Raw genomic sequence first — 18,196 nt, forward strand, 5'->3', positions numbered from 1 at the left:
TCGATAACAACCTCTTTTGAGCGTCCACTGCGTTCACCGCCTTCGGTAAAATTAGGCTACCAATCCTTGATGGTTAATTTTCCTGGGGCAGTGTCTGAAAACTCGGCATCAAGCCAAGTTTTTGCTTCAACTGTATTTTTTCCCTTCAAAAAGCAATATTTTATCTACACGAGAAATTCCTTTTTATCAATTTTTTTCAAAATAGTAAAAGCTGCTTCACTTAAAAAATATGGGTTTAATTCTAGTAGCGCCATCTATGTGTCAGGCCGGGGACTTTTCAATTGACCTGTTATGTATTCTCAGTCAAAAGCTTGCAGATTTTTCAGGACTGCAAGTTGTGCTTTTCCTTAAAATTTTAATTAATATTTTTTGCATTAAAACTTGCAAAAAAATGTTTGCAATAAATGTAATAATACAAAAGGTATCAACAAAGGCGTACTTGAGAAAAAGACAGACTCATACTTCTATATCGTATAACGTACATGCTAAGCAATGCGATTAATTAAATCAAATCATGTAAAAACGACTGAGTCAATAAATCAAAAACCCGAGTCGAAATACGCGTTACACACGAACCACAATACTTTCTTTGTTGGACTTTCTAACTGTTCATCATGGCGAACGTCCACTGCTTGTCAATGACATGAACCCATACAAAAAAGTATGGTAGAATTAACACAATTCAATCAGTACCGAACAAATAAGATCGTAGAAACGTAAATCCTTGTTTTGTTAACAATTAAGAATTCGACACTGAAGACAGATCTTGTACTGGTTGGTTCCCACTCTAGCTTTAATCGAATTAAATTTTTCGCGGAATTCGATAGAAGTAAAATGTCCCGAGGTCATCCCATCAGACTAATTCCGACTAAGAAAGGTATTCTGTTATTGTTTAGTTGAAGATTCCTTGTAACCTTATTGCGAAGCACGATGTTGTTTAATTAACGAGTTCTGGAAAAATATTGTGGTTTATAGTCTCTGTTGTGTGAAGTTGTTTCATTTTAAGGGATTCACTGTACATGTGGTATCTAACGTTACGTTTCGTCGTAAACATTTATTTGATTTATTTTTTTATTGTATCATTTTGATAAAGTGTATTTTTTATATTAATGTTTGAGTACAGCTACAGGTGCGATAACTCCAAGGCTTCTAGAGAAGTTTTTTGGTTTGTGCTTGGAACATTCAAACCCAACCCAAGACCCCTTTTGGTTGTGATATTGATATATATATATATATATATATATATATATATATATATATATATATATATATATATATATATATAAATATAAGTAGAAAATGGAAAATTGAAACAATAGTAAGAAAGATGGCAAAATAATTCTAAGTATCGTAGGCTTATCTTCTGTTTTTAAGATAGGTAAAATTGCTTGTAATTATTGTTAATAGTACTACTGCATTTTGCTTAAGTATATCGTGCTCTAAGACCTTATATATATGTATAAACTTCAAGATGCTGGTAGATCAAGCCTGTTAACTGAAAATAACCAAATAACTAATTAAATTGTGCCACTGATTTTTTCCCGAAGTGATGCTGACTTATACTGATTATAAATCATGATGTTTATTGCAAGAAACTGGTACTTAGTATCATAATTGTTAAGACTATGATAGACATTACTTGTTTTACCCCTGTTTTTGGTCTTTCCACATTTTTTAAGAAATAATTCTAATATATATGTTGCCGAATATACAAAGCTTTCCATAAAATTTCAAGAAAATCTTTTAAGTAGTACCACTTGGGATATGATGTCAATTACCGAAAAATTAGTTTTGGAAAAAAGCGTTTAACCTTTAAACAAAGCTCAGATAATGGTACTTAAGGGAATGTTCTAATCTAGCAATTTTAAAAAATTGGTATTTTTTCTTATTTTCAAAGCTTAATACTTAACTATTTCAAAATTTGGGTGTTCATTGTTTTTAATTTAGGCCGGAAATGTAAAAAAAGGCAAAAAATTCCATTTTTTTTTGAAATATTGTATTTTGCCCAAACCATATTGTACCGCATAATATTTCCAATAAATCAAACTATAACATCCCCTTAAAGTTTGAAACAAAGTTTCTGACAGCGTTAGCTCTCTCAATGGTACTTAAAACTTACATTTGGTTAATCGACGGTCCTTAATCTGTTTATTTGGCCTTCTTCTATTTTAAAAATAACAATTTTTTACGCTTTTTTAACTAAGCTAGTCATTTTAACTTTTTCGAAAACACTAGAGCGGTGAATTCGAGTTTCATTGCGTTTGAAAACAACTGTATGAGCTTGAGTACCCAAAAGGTCTCCAAATATCATAACAGTTAAACGTAGTTTGTATATACGTTGGGGCGAAATTTTGAAAATGATTGTTGAAATGATGAGCGGTGATTATTATGCTGAGTTAATAAGAACGAAAATTAATATATAAATCATTTGATTTGATAATAAGCTTATATATAATAAGCAAAGTTCTTAAAACTGTCACTACAGCTTATCAGTTTAGTTACCACGTTACAAAAGTTAGTATGCAAAAAATAGTTATCTCTTCAACTTTCTACACCAGAAAACTACCTTCCTTCTTTCCTGTGATTATATTAAGATCAATCTAGGTTGAAATTAGCACCATTTAAATATATCGACTATTTTCATATCGTCATAACATTACTGTCATTACTATTATTAAAGATCCAGTAATCTCCGGACAATAAACTTAGGAAAAAAGAATTTTATTGAAGAAGATCGCCATACCTGGTTATTATGACAATGTTGCCGAAGTATATATTGATCTTAAACAGATCTACTTATTTCATAATGCTCTTTTTATCAAAATTTAGTCCAGTCAGTCTAGTCTAAAAATTTCAAAAAACCGTTTAATAAAATCCCTTTAAAAAGATGCCATCACGAGGATGTTTCAAAATTTTAAGTGAATTTCGGAGATATAGCTGTTTTAGTGACGCGGTATTTACAAACGAAACTTTAAATGCATTTTCCAATTTATACTATTTAAAATAATATCGGAAATGTCAATAAATATGGTAAAAAAAATTCTTAAAATTAGTACTTGGTGTAGTTTCTTTTAACTGATGGAGGTGTATTAGCTTTTTAAAGGTCTTCCTAATGGTAACAGGTATACATAACCTGTATATATTTTGGGGCAAAATGAACCAAATCAGTAAATTTAAAGATGCATTAAATAAAGTGATGAGAGATGATTACTGTGTTGACCCATGTATCCATCAATAAATCATGTGACAACAAAATTTCATATATCGTCTTTTAGAGGAGGATACTGATGGACAGGGTTTTCAAAAGTTTCACTATGATCCATCAATTTATTTACTATTTCACAATTGTCATTGTTGTTCTGAAAGTAATTTAAGTTCTGAAAAATCGTCTTGGGGAACATATTGTTAGAGGTTAAATTTTACAAATCTTCGTGCTTCTTTATTTCCTGTGATATATTATAAGAAAATACGTTGAAATTAACACCATAAGATCAATGTGCGAAGACGAAAGATTCTGGAAGTCATTCCTGGATCTTGCGACAATGTTGTGGACCTATATATATTATATACCGTTATGGACCTGAATATCGCGGATATGCGCATGAAGTGTCTGTTTTAAGACTGCCTGAATGATAAACGAGTTAGATGGGTTTGGTCTGTTTTCGAATATACAAAAATTGTCAGTGTCAGTGTGAATAAAACACCTTTAACCTTCCCGGAACCGTGCTACAAGAATTACCTTTCAGACCGTGTGGGGTAACTATGGTATCCCACTGTAACACTTCGATAACTTATGTAAATTATGCATGACTTTTTGCAAAGTTATAAAATAAAACTCTAATATTTTGAACAGTTTGTTTATTGGTAAAAAATATTTTCACTTTAACATTAAATTATTATTTGACCGGCTTGGTGGCGGAGTGGTAAAGGCGACGGGACGGTCCTCCTACTGTTGCGATAGCCGCGAGTTCGAATCCTGCTGGGTCATGGTCGTAAATTTATGTGTGTGATTGTTTAATATTTGTGGTTGTCCTAGGTAAGAGTGCAATATCTGACAAGGAAAATGATCCCAGTCACGCCAGTAACCAGGCTGGCTAAGGCCGGATGTCTTCTGGGATGATTTCTAAGTTGGTCACTCGCCAGTCGGTAGGCTTAATGCTGAGGACCGTGGTTCGGAGCCGACGGTAAATAATAGGTCCAGTCCAGATAAACCCATAGTTGTAAAAGGAGACTTTAAAATATATTTTTTAAAAAATTATTATTTACGCTTAAATCATTATTTTTACGACATAATATGTTTTAGTCTCGCCCCGGTGGACATTGCAAATGGGTTTTTTACATGTACTACACGATATTTTAGTATTTTTATCTCGTGATTTGGCACAAAAGCTGCATCTTTGATGTTCATCAGGATTTTCCTGGATCGTGACGTTGCTGTTCGTAAGAAATAAATACATTGCAGTTGTTAAAGTTTTGTCAAAATTATTGCTATTCTGTTTCCTGTTTAGAATATTTGGGAGTGCCGCTGTGTGTGTGCTGATTCCCAATTGGATAAAATTTTAGTACATATGATATAGGCATTGAGTGCAGCCATATCAATAATTCATAAAAAATCTAAAGGGCCATCTTCTAGCTGAATGAATACATGAATATTATCTATGTCTGACAACGAGAGATGCACTATGTGCGTAATATTTCGATACAGTGATGGCCGTTCGGGTAAACGAATTAAATTCAGTTTTGCGTCGCAAATTCCAATTAAATTCAATTATTTGTTTAAAAATAGGCTTAGAAATATATTTTCTAGGATTATCTGGAAGGAAAAAAATCAAAAAAACATTTAAAAAGTTATCAAAAAGAAACCGTATATGGGGTACATAAAATACCCCGCTCCTTTCTCCAAATCTGTTTTTACCAACGAGGGTTTATCTGGACTGGATGTACATTTTAACGTGGGCTTCGAACGACAGTCCTCCGCATTAGGCCTACCGACTGACCAACTTATAAATCATTCCAGAAAACATCCGGTCTTACCCAGCTTGGTTACTGGCGTGACGGGTATCATTTTCCTTGTCGGATTTTGCACTCTTGCCTAAGGACAATCACAAATGTTAAGTAATCACAAACATAAATTTACGACAATGCCCCAGCAGGATTGGAACCCGCGACTATCGCAACAGTAGGAGGACCGTCCTGTCGCCTTTACCACCGCGCCAACCAAGCCGGCTTTTAATAGATTTTGAGTACCCTTGACATTTTATAACTTATATATAAAATATATATGATTACTTGATAATGGTGTTTTTATTACGAAGTTGAACGATACACAGTTCAACTTTTGATTGTAAACAATCTGATGTCGTAACAATGACTCAAACACAACGTATGAAGGTATGATGCTTCATGTTATTGTTCATCGACCAATTTACTTAACAAAGACGACGTAGGATCGACAAACCGCAACTGTTGATACCGCTCACCGTCCAGCTGTTGCTGCACTGGAACAGCAAGTCCGCGAATCTCATTGGCAGGGGCAAAATAAGTGTGATGTGATGCTCCCCGTCCGCCATATCTTTACCGTTTAAAACCGCAATGCAGTAGCGTCGTACTATACGACGATGAATCCGATGCGTCACACCTCACATATTTACATTTCCGACAACAAGATATGAAATCACAATTGTGACGTCGCGGAACAACTAGTGACATCATGTTCTCGAACTGAATAGAACCGAACCTGGATCGACTTGGTCAATGACAAACAGACGTTCGTTATTCCACATTGAAAACCGGTCAATTTGCATTTATGTATATTAGGTTTTTTTCTCACACTCACACACATACATTCGCGCACGATCTTTTATTAATAATTTGTTGATTTAACAATACGTTTGAAAATCCGATGGTTATCGAGATCGTCGAGATCCTCGCCACGCTCGAGTAGCTGATTTGAGATGAAGAGATTAGACTGATGTATCATCGATCGCCGGTGGTGCTTTGAAAACACGGCTAACAGCTACGTTGCTTCATTCACGAATGATTCCAGTGAAACAAAATATATTAATCAAATTTATATATATATATATATATATATTCATATATATATATATATATATATATATATATATATATATATATATATATATATATATATATGTGTATGAATGTACCAAAAGAACCTACTGCATTCGTTGGTGCAGTGGTCAAGGGGGCACGACGGTCTCCTACTGTTGCGATAATTGCGGGTTCAAATCCTGCTAGGACGTCGATGCACTTTATGTTTGTGATTGTAATTGTAAATGTCTTTATCGACAACAGTGGGAATCCGACAAGGAATGCCAGTGACCAGGCTGGGTAAGACTGGATGTCTTCTCGGATAGACTCTGAGTTGGTTACTGTCCAGTCGATAGGATTGATGTCGAGAACCGTGGTTGGAAGCTCACGTTAAATTCTACATCCGGTCCAGATAAACCCTCGTCGGTAAAAAGGAATGCCTGGCTTACGAATAGGTATTTGGATTTGCGATGTTGCCAGTTTTTTTTATTCTGGCCTAAAACCAGGCGGTGGAATGCATGACGCATACCTGGTCGCGGAGACTTGCCCTGGAGTGACAAGTTGGACCGGGTTATGTGGGACTGCCTCTGGCCTTACCAATACACTAAACCGAAACCGCCTCACAGTTGATCCCTGTCGATCACTACTACTTCTGCATTACATTTGGGGATGTTATATAGATATTATTTGGAGCTCCCAGCATGTCGACCAGCTTGCAAACAAGCCCGTTTTCAGAAGAACTTGGGCTGAGTTGTTGTTTGTGGAATGATTGAGATATGAAGTGCTTGATTTCTGGAGTGCCAGTTGAGCTCCTGAGGAGCTTATTTTGGAAAACTTGAAGCCGTTTCACCTGGTTGGGTGTAACAAACTTGAAGTAGACATTAGATCCCTAGAGGAGACGTTGCCAATTCTCGTAAATTATACGTATATCTGAGGAGTATAATTTGAATAGAATATATTATCTTAAGTTAATCAAAATCTTAAATTAATCTAAAATTTCCATCTCAACTTCAGGGATTTTGTTAAGTTTATTGATTCAGTTTTCATCTTCTATAATATAATAAATATAATATGAGTAATTTTAACATAATTTTATAGGAGGAAGGCAAAAATATGTAAAATAACAAACCAAAGTTATATCTCTATAAAAATATAAAGTAAACTTTTTTCCACACAATCCATAAGATATAGTTCTATACCCACTCTTTCTAATATATTATTTCTGGTCTGATTTTAATAGAAATAACTTACCCAAGTCATTTTGATGTCCTACATGTGTTTTTTAATGTATTCTATCTATCATTCTCTATCTTTCTGTATCTACTTTATAACAGCCGGACAATGAGAATTTATTTGAATACTTTCCTGGAATTTCAGATAAACTCTTTGAAATTTCCGATTTTTACGAAAAGGAAAATGAAGTCGTAACCTTAGCAAACATTTCAACACTTAAAATCTTCAAGCCAGTCAAAAAGCCAGTTTTATTTCATTTCAATGTTAATGAAATTCAATGTCACACAAAGCACATCGAGTCATATTTCTCTGAACTTTTACTTTTGCAGACTCAGTAATGCCTGAGATATAATGGAATTTTGTATAAAATTGAGTCCAATTTGCAAAATTAAAATTGAATAGATACGCACCTGGATGGAATTTCCAGAGGAGACATATAACTCTTCACATCAGGACTGATACAAAAGTTTTTTTGATAATATCCATAAATCATTGGTTTATTTATTGTTGCCACCTATTTTAACTGTCAGTAAAAAAGTAGGAACAAAATAAATATAGTTACATGTATCAAATAACGTTCTCCGTATAAAACATTGTTTGTCCTGTTTTATTGTATTTTGCTGCAAAATAAATCTTAATATATTGAATGATTGCAGCTATATCTATTAGTGAAAAATGTAATTATCAATGTAAGTAAACACAAAAAGTTTAATTTGGATGGCGTTGACGTTTCTCTACATAAATAACAGTTTTCCATATTGTAATATTGATTTACTCATTGTATTCAGACGCTAACAATAGGATGCTCAAAATTGCATTTTCAACTTTTATTACGATTTGCCTTAGAAACTTGGTAATGCTGCTTCGTCATATTCTGGTTTTAGCAGTGGAAGGAGAGAAAATGGCTACCACATGAATTAACTGGACTGGGCATTTAAACCTTTTCAACTTCGGTGTTCGGAAAAGTGGATATACTACGACAATCCCAAGCGAAAAGAGTCATTGGCTAGTCCAGAAGAGCCATCAGCATCGACACTAAAGCCTACTCTGACATGTAAAATAAAAACCTACTGTACATGTGTTATTTTAAACGTTTGAAAATAAACAGATTGAATGACGTATTGTTGCAAAAAAAGCCAAACAATATCGAGTAACAGTCTGTTTTGTATCAGAAGGCATGAAAACTTTTATTGTTTTTTAATAATATGAATTACTTTGTGTTCTAAGATTATTTAATATTTAAATATGCCGGCTTGGTTGGCACAGTTGTAAAGGCGAAGTGACGGTCCACCTGCGGTTGTGATAGTTGCGGGTTGGAATCCTGCTGGGGCATGGTCATGAATTTATGTTTGTGATTGTTTAATATTTGTGATTGTCCTAGGCAAGAGTGCAAAATCCGACAAGGAAAATGATACCCGTCACGCCAGTAACCAGGCTGGGTAAGACCGGATGTTTTCTGAGATGATTTATAAGTTGGTCAGTCGGTAGGCCTAATGCCGAAGACCGTCGTTTGAAGCCCACGTTAAACTCTACATCCAGTCCAGATAAACCCTCTTTGGTAAAAGAGATTTGGAGAAAGGAGCGGGGTATTTTATGTACCCCATATACGGTTTCTTTTTAATAACTTTTTAAATGTTTTTTGATTTTTTCCTTCCAGATAATCCTAGAAAATATATTGCTAAGCCCATTTTTAAACAAATTATTGAATTTAATTGGAATTTGCGACGAAAAACTGAATTTAATTAAGTCACGCCGGTAACCAGGCTGGGTAAGACCGGATGTCTTCTACCGGATGATTTTTAAGTTGGTCACTCGCCAGTCGATAGCCGAAAACCGAGGTTCGGAGCGCACGTTAAACAATAGGTTCAGTCGAGATAAACCCTCGTTGGTTAAAAGGATACTTAATTATATACTTGATTAGGTTTCCTTAAACTAACAGTGTTTATGTCTAAAAATGTTGTACGCTGTCCCATTTAATGAATTTTACATTGAGCAACGTTAATTTAATCCAGTCGGTGCTGTGAGTGTTGAATCTTGACGACGGATAAATAGAGAGAATAGAAAACAGGAGGAAGTTATTTCACAAAATAAATGTCTCATCGTTATTTTGGAATGTTTGCAAGCAGAATGGTTTCGGATTACTCGGGTTGCATATGTTTGTAATTATAATTTAAATATGGCGATGAGTGCAGTGTTTGGGAAAACTTCGCGTAATAATTGATAGTATGCGTTCTAATAATTGATAACTGCGTTCCTCATCGATGGTTCTTTTATGAACTAATGTATGGCTTAATCATTTGTGATAATATGTTATTAGCCAATGTTGTTACTTCGACAATTTTGTAATCTTGACAGAAAGATGAGAAAAATGTGTAAAAAATGATAGAAATTGTTTTTATTAATAAAATATGCCTCTCTAAAGTGATAAAAATGATAAAAGTAGATGCAGGTACATAATAGATCTCTAAAATATCACTAAAAAGTCCAAGAAGTCGGCCCTACAGCGGATGAACAAAATATGAATAAACACCTGACATACATAATATTTATTTATTAATGATAATCGTGTTGGGCCAGCGTTTGCTTTTAAAATGGCTGAAATTCTTCGCAGAATATATTCGTAGTGTCTGAATGGTTTTCAATATAATGTTGTCCCGTTCTTGTACCAAAACATTCGCCAATTGCTTCAATGATGTTGGAGATGGAAATCGACTCTTCACTTCGACTCTGCTCTAAACCTCCCCAGAGCAGTTCCATTATGTTGAGGCCTGGCGATTATACTGGCCAAGGAAGATGTTTGATAGTATTCTGACGCTCGTCAAGCCAAGACTGGAATTTTTTGACTGTGTATATGTGCGCATCATCATCTTAGAATATGATAGTGTTTGGCAGCAATGTTTCATTGAATATCAATATGTTAATTGGCAATAATCCAGTTATATAAATAAGAGAATTTTACCCGGTGAATATCACGATATTACCGTCCAAATCATAATGAAACTTCTAGGCTTCTTTTGAGGTTGTACATACACAAACCCGACCGTTTGTAGGAAATATGTAAACCATGATTCATCGGCTCATATCACACTCTTCCAATTATAGAGTGTTTCACCATTAGTTATATTAACCATCAAATGCTGTCTTGGCGATGGGGAAGGATATATTTTAAAAATAATAAAGTTAAATTCGAGAGTTAGTAAAGAAAATAGATAATAAAACACCCTAAAATAACAACTTTAAATCTCCGATAAGGGTTTTTCAAAGGACATGTCTTCAGTATTGTTATTCCGTGATGATCGAAAAGAAAACGGGAATTTTAGCTTGTTTATACTGACCACCCAGGATAAGACATGTTTAAAATTTTAACGAGGTTAATTAGTATTCTCGCCGTAATTGGCAGTATTGGATTCATCACAATTGTAATATATGTTCATTAAATTCGCTATATTACTACTGTGTAATTGAACAAAGCTATACATTTGGAAGTTTAGAAATTTTATGTTAAAATATGTTCATATTTAATGTATGTACAAGATGAATACGCTTTTTTTGGCAAAAAGTCCTTAGGGTTAGTTTTACCAATTTCTGCTGTTTTTGGACTTTCTTCTATGCCTTTGTAGACTTTTAAAAGTATGTCTTTCTGTCGTACTGTGTCTCTTATATTATGATTCACTTTTACTTTTCATCAATGGTGGGTGCTTTTTACCACATTGTCTTCATCCAAGTTTTACATATTATATTAATGTAATTTCATTGCAATTAAAACTTCATTGCAAGGGACACATCAACAAGAAAAGAAAAGAACTCGAACTAAAACAGAAAAAGTGTACATAACAAGTTGATACTGTACAAACATATGCTAAAACTTCTATGGACCTCTGGAATTGAAAATTATTTCAATAATTTGACAAATTTCAATTTACAAATATTTCAGAATAAAGTTTTGCAAAGTATTATGGATAGTAATTCGAGACCTTCGGATTCCAACTGTAATAGACGAAATTAAGAGATTCGGAATAAAATATGACACTACATATTGGACTACAGTGAACAAGATCTTAAAGACAATATTCCTCACGATACTGAAGAAATTCAGCGTCAGATGTTGCAGGATGTCATGAATAATGCCTTAAAAAGAGCTAAAAATTGTATAGCGAATAGCGGTAACCATTTAGCCGATATAATTTTTCAATCATAACGAAAAAAAAATGTAAAGACCAAATAAACTTTTTATGAAAACCAAACTTACTTATCCTTTCTTTGAGTAAAGTTATAGGCAATCAAAATGGTAGCGGGACTTTTGCCCCACATTGTAGAATGTCGGTGTTGCGAAATAAAAAAATTCAAGGTTTTCGTTGGGGAAACGGAGTAGCATATACAGCGTCCCTCGTTAACTAGACCGAGCCCGCCCGACCGAGTCCAATCGCGAACCCGTATCGTCAGCTACATTAATGAAAATGAACGTTCGTGTGGACCGCGTGTTGTGGGTGGAAATAGAAAAATTAATGCGCCAGAGAACGAGAGAAAAAACTCCGCCGACAATATACGGTCTGTTCATTGAATTACGTTCAGATGTAGATATTAGAACTCCGGCTACGATTTTTTTTATTGCTGAAAACAACTGGTAATGAATAACAATCGGCCTGCTCGAAAGGTTAATGGTGTAAGGCGATTAGTCGATATACAGGGCGATTATTAACGGTTTATCGTTGATATTCTTTCGAAATATCGTGTTTTGATATCGACAGTATAGTCATTGGATGCTTCAGGAAGTTTATTGATTTGTAATTAAATTTATTACTCTTAGTGGATCAACAATCTGCCCAGTAGGCAATGAGCATTTCGTATGATTATATTATATGCACGACATGTAGAAAATCACTTCATTAAAACATTTCATGTGTAAAATATTATCTTAATTATTTAGTCTTATTCTAAAGTCTATATATGTCTATAATCACATCGGATGTTATTAAACGTTTTAGTCTACGCACTTCACTATCATTTCGCACCTTAGCTCATTATCGAAAAGGCCTGACTGCGCTAACACTCTTTTAAAGTACTTAACGCAAACATTTTGAATTACATAGGGTATAGGTCCTTGGAGGATATCGCATTATATTATTTCCTTGGGAGTATCGACAATCGCACACAATACTTTGTTTTGGAACCGTTGAATGATGACTAGGTTAGACTTGCTAGCAATATCCTGTAGTTGGATTTCATGTGACCAAAAATATTCACTGGTGGTAAGTAAGAGTAAATGTTACATGGCTAGATTTTATTTAATTTACTTTAATACGCCATGTCTTCAGCCACTCTTGTGTTTTTCCAAAGTGTGTTTGGAAGTTCTTTAATACTGTTATAGAACCTTCGTAATTTTCAATGACAAATAAAGGTTATATGTTTTTAGACTAATACTTTGTGTTGATTTTTCTGGTCAGTTGTGTTCATAATGTTTACAAATTCTAAATTATATACTATTTGATAAAATTAAAAATTACAAAGCGAGTACGTAACAGATCAATTGAAAAGTCCCCGGCCTACCAGAGTAAAACGTATTTCTTGGCAAAATTAGTTTTTTATTTAACATAATTCCCTTCAATGGTCATACACTGATTATAGTGACCCTCCAACTTTTCGGTATCATTTTTGTAGTACGATTTGTCCTTTGCTTCAAAATAGGCCTCAGTTGCGGCGATCACCTCTTCATTTGACGAAATTTTCTTCCCAGCGAGCATTCTTTAATGAGGAAGCTATTCGAAGCTCAATTCATGGATTTTTGCCATCGTTTTCACTGACTTGTGACACATTGCATTGTCTTGGTGAAGCAGCACTTTCTTTTTCTTCAAATGCGGCCGTTTTTCGACGATTTCGTCCTTCAAACGGTCCAATAACGCTAGGTAATAATCGCTGTTGATGGTCCTTCTTTTTTCAAGGTAGTCAATGAAAATTATTCCACGCGCATCCCAAAATACAGACGCCATAACCTTGAAAGCCGACTGTTGCGTTTTCCCACGCTTTGGAGCGGGTTCATAGTGTGCAGTCCACTCGGATGATTGTCGATTGAACACTGTTCCGAATCATCAAGTCGTTATTGTTTTTGGTCAAAAGTGAGCTCGCGTGGCACCCACTTTGCACAAAGCTTTCTCATACGCAAATATTCATGAATGATATGATGTAGACGTTCAATTGATATCTTTAGAGTATCTGTTATTTCATTCAATTTTAATTTACGGTCATTCAAAATCATTTTGTGGATCTTTTAAATATTTTCGTCGGTAATTTCTTTTGGGAGTCCACTGCGTTCCCCGTCTTCGGTGCTCATTTCACCACGTCTAAACTTAGCATACCAATACTTGATGGTTAATTTTCCTGGGGCAGTGTTCGGAAACTCGGCATAAAGTCAAGTTTTTGCTTCAACTGTATTTTTTACCTGCAAAAAGCAATATTTTATCAACACGCGAAATTCCTTTTTATTCCTTTTTTTGCAATAACAAAAATTGTTTAACTCAAAATTCTATAATTCACAAACTAATGATCCGACAGAACCATATAATATGATACATCGTGAAAACCTTATAAGCAATTGTTTCTATGGTGTAATGGTTAGAACGTTGAGCTCACACGCGGACGTCGCGGTTTCGATTCCCAACAGGGCAGCAACTTTTTTTGTTCTAGTTTTATTGGAAGTGTTGTCTAATCACCAAGACTAGGCAGCGGACCCCAATGTTCCTTATTTTCAATCATCGTTTCTTTATTCCTATTTTTCCCCATACTGTATGTTTCCTTGGTCTACCCAATGTAATAATAAAATAATTGCCTAATTTAATGAGTAAATATCTAACACTAAAAAGAGAATAATAAAATATTTTTAACAACAAAAATTAATTAATTACTTCTTTATCTTAAAATAAATTTAAACGATAATGAGTTAATCTATCGATAGGTTTAGTTTTATTGATTACATTAGTTAACAATGGTTTTGTTGCCCTTGATTTAAGAGGCATTTCGAATACTGTTATGCCAACACTCACGATACTATGAATGATTTTGGAATATCGTTTTAAGTTTTTTTTTAATGTTTATTTTTATATTATGCCCAGTATATTTATGCATATCAATTTTTTTATTGAAAATAATTTTTAAAGGTGTTTTTTTAGTGTTTAATTAATGTACGTAGATTTTGTAAAGGAGAAAAATCGTTAAACTTATGCGATAACTCGAGAAAGATCATTTACAAATATTTATTTCTGTGAACAATCTTTTTTTACAGACCTGTAGTATTCTGCCACTAGCTGATAATCTCATGTACCCAGATATCTTTATGTTTCTGAAGCTATTATATTGTAAAAGTGTTAAAATACTTCATATGTTGTGGCCTTTCTTTAAAATATAGCTTTTGGTCATTTAATGTTGTCTTCATTTCTTCAAGATATGGGAGTTTTATTATTTGTTATATGCTAGTATAGTTGAAATACTTTCTAAGTTATACGAAAAAAAAAAGAAGTATAGATATATTGTAATCTATTGATAACGATTTTCATTCAAGGATTCGTAAATATTGTTGTTTACTCGTTCGAAATATTTTATGATTGACTTATCAGTACTTTACAGAATATTTTACATACATTTTATCTTTGTTGTTTTTATAGATGTACTTAGGACGCTAAAATGTTGCAAAAACCTTTGAAACTTTTAAATATTAAAAATATTGATCAGTTTTTAAAATTTTTAAACTCGATGTTGAATGTAACCTGTAAGTAGCCAGGAGCTGTATCTTAGTGTGCTAAAGTTTTGTCGCGGAGTGTTCATGACCATAGAGTAATAGAGAGACACTTCAATAGGGGGCTCTGGAGAAAACATTCGCTTTGCCCAACATCTAGATGGGGTCAAATCGGCCATTCAAGTAATTTGGTTGGTTAATTCAATAAGAAAATATTTTGCTGTGAAGACATTTGATTGGCTCTTTGATAAAGTTTGGCACGTGACCGCCCTGACGTCACGTTTAATTGACCAATAAAATTTAAATAAAAAACAATTTAGTTTCTTAAATATAATTTGTAAAACTGTGAAAATATAAACAAAGAACTTTGGAACAAATCAAAATTATCTCTTCAGTTTTTTCCCTTTTTTATATTTGTTCAGGGCCATCAATTTAATAGGATCTATTAGAGTTTTGGGCTTTTTGTTTTCTTATACTGAAAGCACACTTTGAGTCTTTCTGTGTTAAAATTTTGTTTACCTGTCTTATTCAAAAGTATATGGTGCATATTATTTTTGACATTGTATTTGGAAGATCATTAAATAGTGTACAATCAAAAGGCTTTAAATTTACATTTTTTAAAGATGTTTGACACAAAATATGTTATATTATCGACGTGACAATATCATGAGATAATATAGAAAAGATATCTCAAAGAACTACTGACATAATAAAACAACTTTCTGGGGCATGTGATATTATATTGCCTTGTCTCGTTTGTTCATATAGGAACATCTGCTATTGAAGGTATAAAGTGAAGTTGCAATTTCTCAACTGGTAATACATCCCTCTCCAGTTAGTATGGAATTAATCCTTTTCACAATTTCCTAGAGGCCAATGAGCCAAACATACTAGCCGAAGGATGTATATTCTTCAGTCCATGAACCGTAATATACAAAAAAAAATCCAAATTGATTAAGTAGCCTTAAGCCAATATATTATACTCTTTTTTCTTTAATGAAATTAGACCCCTCAAGGTGATTATTTAAATTTTTAATTGACTTTAACATATCACTTTTCACCAAAATTCCTAGTGTGTGCGGTTATTATTTTAGTAGAGTTTCAATTATCAAATAATTGATCCAGGAATGAAAATGTAGGGCCGTTTGTGTAGCTTCTTTCGGAAAGTGATTAATTTCTATAATTAAAAATAAATATGATATTTTATATGAATAAACGTACCTCAACTTACAACAACAAAACACGCTATAACGATTATAAATTTCTTTGATAGTTAATCTAGTCAGTTTGGGATTTTTAACATTACATTTACTATCTGTGCATCCGGGTACAAAACACTTTCTACATCGAAAATTCACTTTATTTATTGTACTACCGTCTTATAAATACTAATGAACTAATAACTTAATCTCTAAATGTTATAAGAATCTAGATGCACTGCTCCTTAGATTAGGCACACTGAAAACGGCGCCCGAAACAAGACGAAGTGAATTGGTTCAATTTGGGAACCTGTCGCGGCTCATATCATAGCGATTAAAACAAATAATAAGTTAAAAACAACGACATCTAGATGTTGGAAGTCGCGAAACATATCCCCAAAATTTCCTATAAAGTTAAATCTCTATTTCTCTACGTCTATAACATAAGAAACCCTTTATAAAAAATTATCTTCCACAAAATAGATTCCACAAAGTTGTACTGGGCCTGGGGCAACGAGAGGCCTCATTTGCAAATAATGAAGATGATCGGCGACCTTGAAACTAAACCCGTCGATTTCTGTGTGTTTATGTATGGCGTTTTGAATGTGCTTCCTCCTTCCTCCGCTCGGACCGAACGATTTCCAATTCCAACCTCCTTTGTATCGTCCTGTTTTTTCAAGATTTATGAAAAAATCGTGGCTAGAATCCGAACCCGAAGGTTTTTCAGTAATTGTTTTCTAGCTCGTTCCGTCATTGAATCATCGACTGTGTTGTTTTGCGCATTTTTTATTGTTGCAAACGTGAGATTGGAGTTGAATTGTGATCGGCGATTGCCGCGCTAAATACACAGTATGCACATTTGTTCGGTAATCGTTGTTTTTTTTTCGTTGTCACGCATTTGATATTACAACGAGTGATTGATATTTTACGACAGTCGGTTCAGATCCTTAAACTATTTTTCTGAAAACTAATTGTGTTCGTAATGAGTCATTTATTCGAGTTAATGAAATACTAGGAGTTTAAGATATCGCTGTGTTTACACGAATTCTTCATTGATCAAGATATATTGAATGGCGTCTCTATTATCTTGTTTTTTATTTATTTATTAAAGCTAGTAATATAACTAACAATTAACTTTAATCCTACGTAACCCCTAATAAACAACTACAACTATTATGTTTTCCATGGAAGTAGTGTTCAAACATTTGCAAGACCAGAACGTTTTGCCGTCTGAGACATCTAATTACATTATCAATATTAGCTGAATATTCTCAATAATCCTAAGTTTTACAGACTTCTGGTGTCCTCAACATTAAATTGTTTTATGCTACTACTACCCAAATGTTGATTTTAGTTTTAGAAAGTTGTTAATTTGTTTCTAAGTTTTTCTTTTCCAACTTACATGTTGTCAGTTTCCAATATATCTAACATTTGTTCACTCTTCTAACGTTTATCAATTTATTCGTCAATGTATAAAGAACAATATATCTGTAAACTAGCGACCCGCCCCGGCTTCGCACGGGTGTAATGCTGATACTAAATTAAATACACTACAGAAAAAATATGAACGTTGTATATAAAAACATAGCGGCCCGCCCCGGCTTCGCACGGGTGCAATGCTGATCTAAATTAAATATACTACAGAAAAAATATGAACGTTGTATATAAAAACATAGCGGCCCGCTCCGACTTTGCACGGGCATAAAATATATATGCCTATGTCACTCAATGAAAACATGATTAAAATCGATCCAGTATTTTTGGTTCATTCATTACTGCCCTTGGCCTGCACGCATTAAATTTGGAGTAAAACAATTCCTCTTCCCCTATACTTACTATGAAGATTTCCTGCTATCTTTGGAATATCTAAATTCATACAATTTTTATTACATTACACATTTTTAAACGCACATTTTAAATTTGTAATGTCTCCGAAAATATTTGTTTAATTTACATGCTGTAAGGAACCATACTGATCTATATG

At 33.7% G+C, this 18,196-nt stretch overlaps 1 protein-coding gene across 1 annotated transcript in view; it reads left to right on the forward strand.

Moving 5' to 3' along the window:
- The first annotated feature begins 12,401 nt into the window (after nucleotides 1-12,401).
- The window catches only part of LOC143205256 (uncharacterized), a 67,456-nt gene continuing 61,661 nt past the window's right edge, over nucleotides 12,402-18,196 (forward strand). Inside the window, exon 1 of the mRNA XM_076418440.1 lies at nucleotides 12,402-12,536. Coding sequence (XP_076274555.1) covers nucleotides 12,465-12,536 — 72 coding nt within the window. The 5' untranslated portion in view covers nucleotides 12,402-12,464. The remainder of the gene's footprint in view (nucleotides 12,537-18,196) is intronic.

This window comes from Rhynchophorus ferrugineus, unplaced genomic scaffold (genome assembly GCF_030347505.1).
Source record: "Rhynchophorus ferrugineus isolate W39M unplaced genomic scaffold, kcgeb_rfMv2 rfM11, whole genome shotgun sequence".
Lineage (NCBI taxonomy): Eukaryota > Metazoa > Arthropoda > Insecta > Coleoptera > Curculionidae > Rhynchophorus > Rhynchophorus ferrugineus.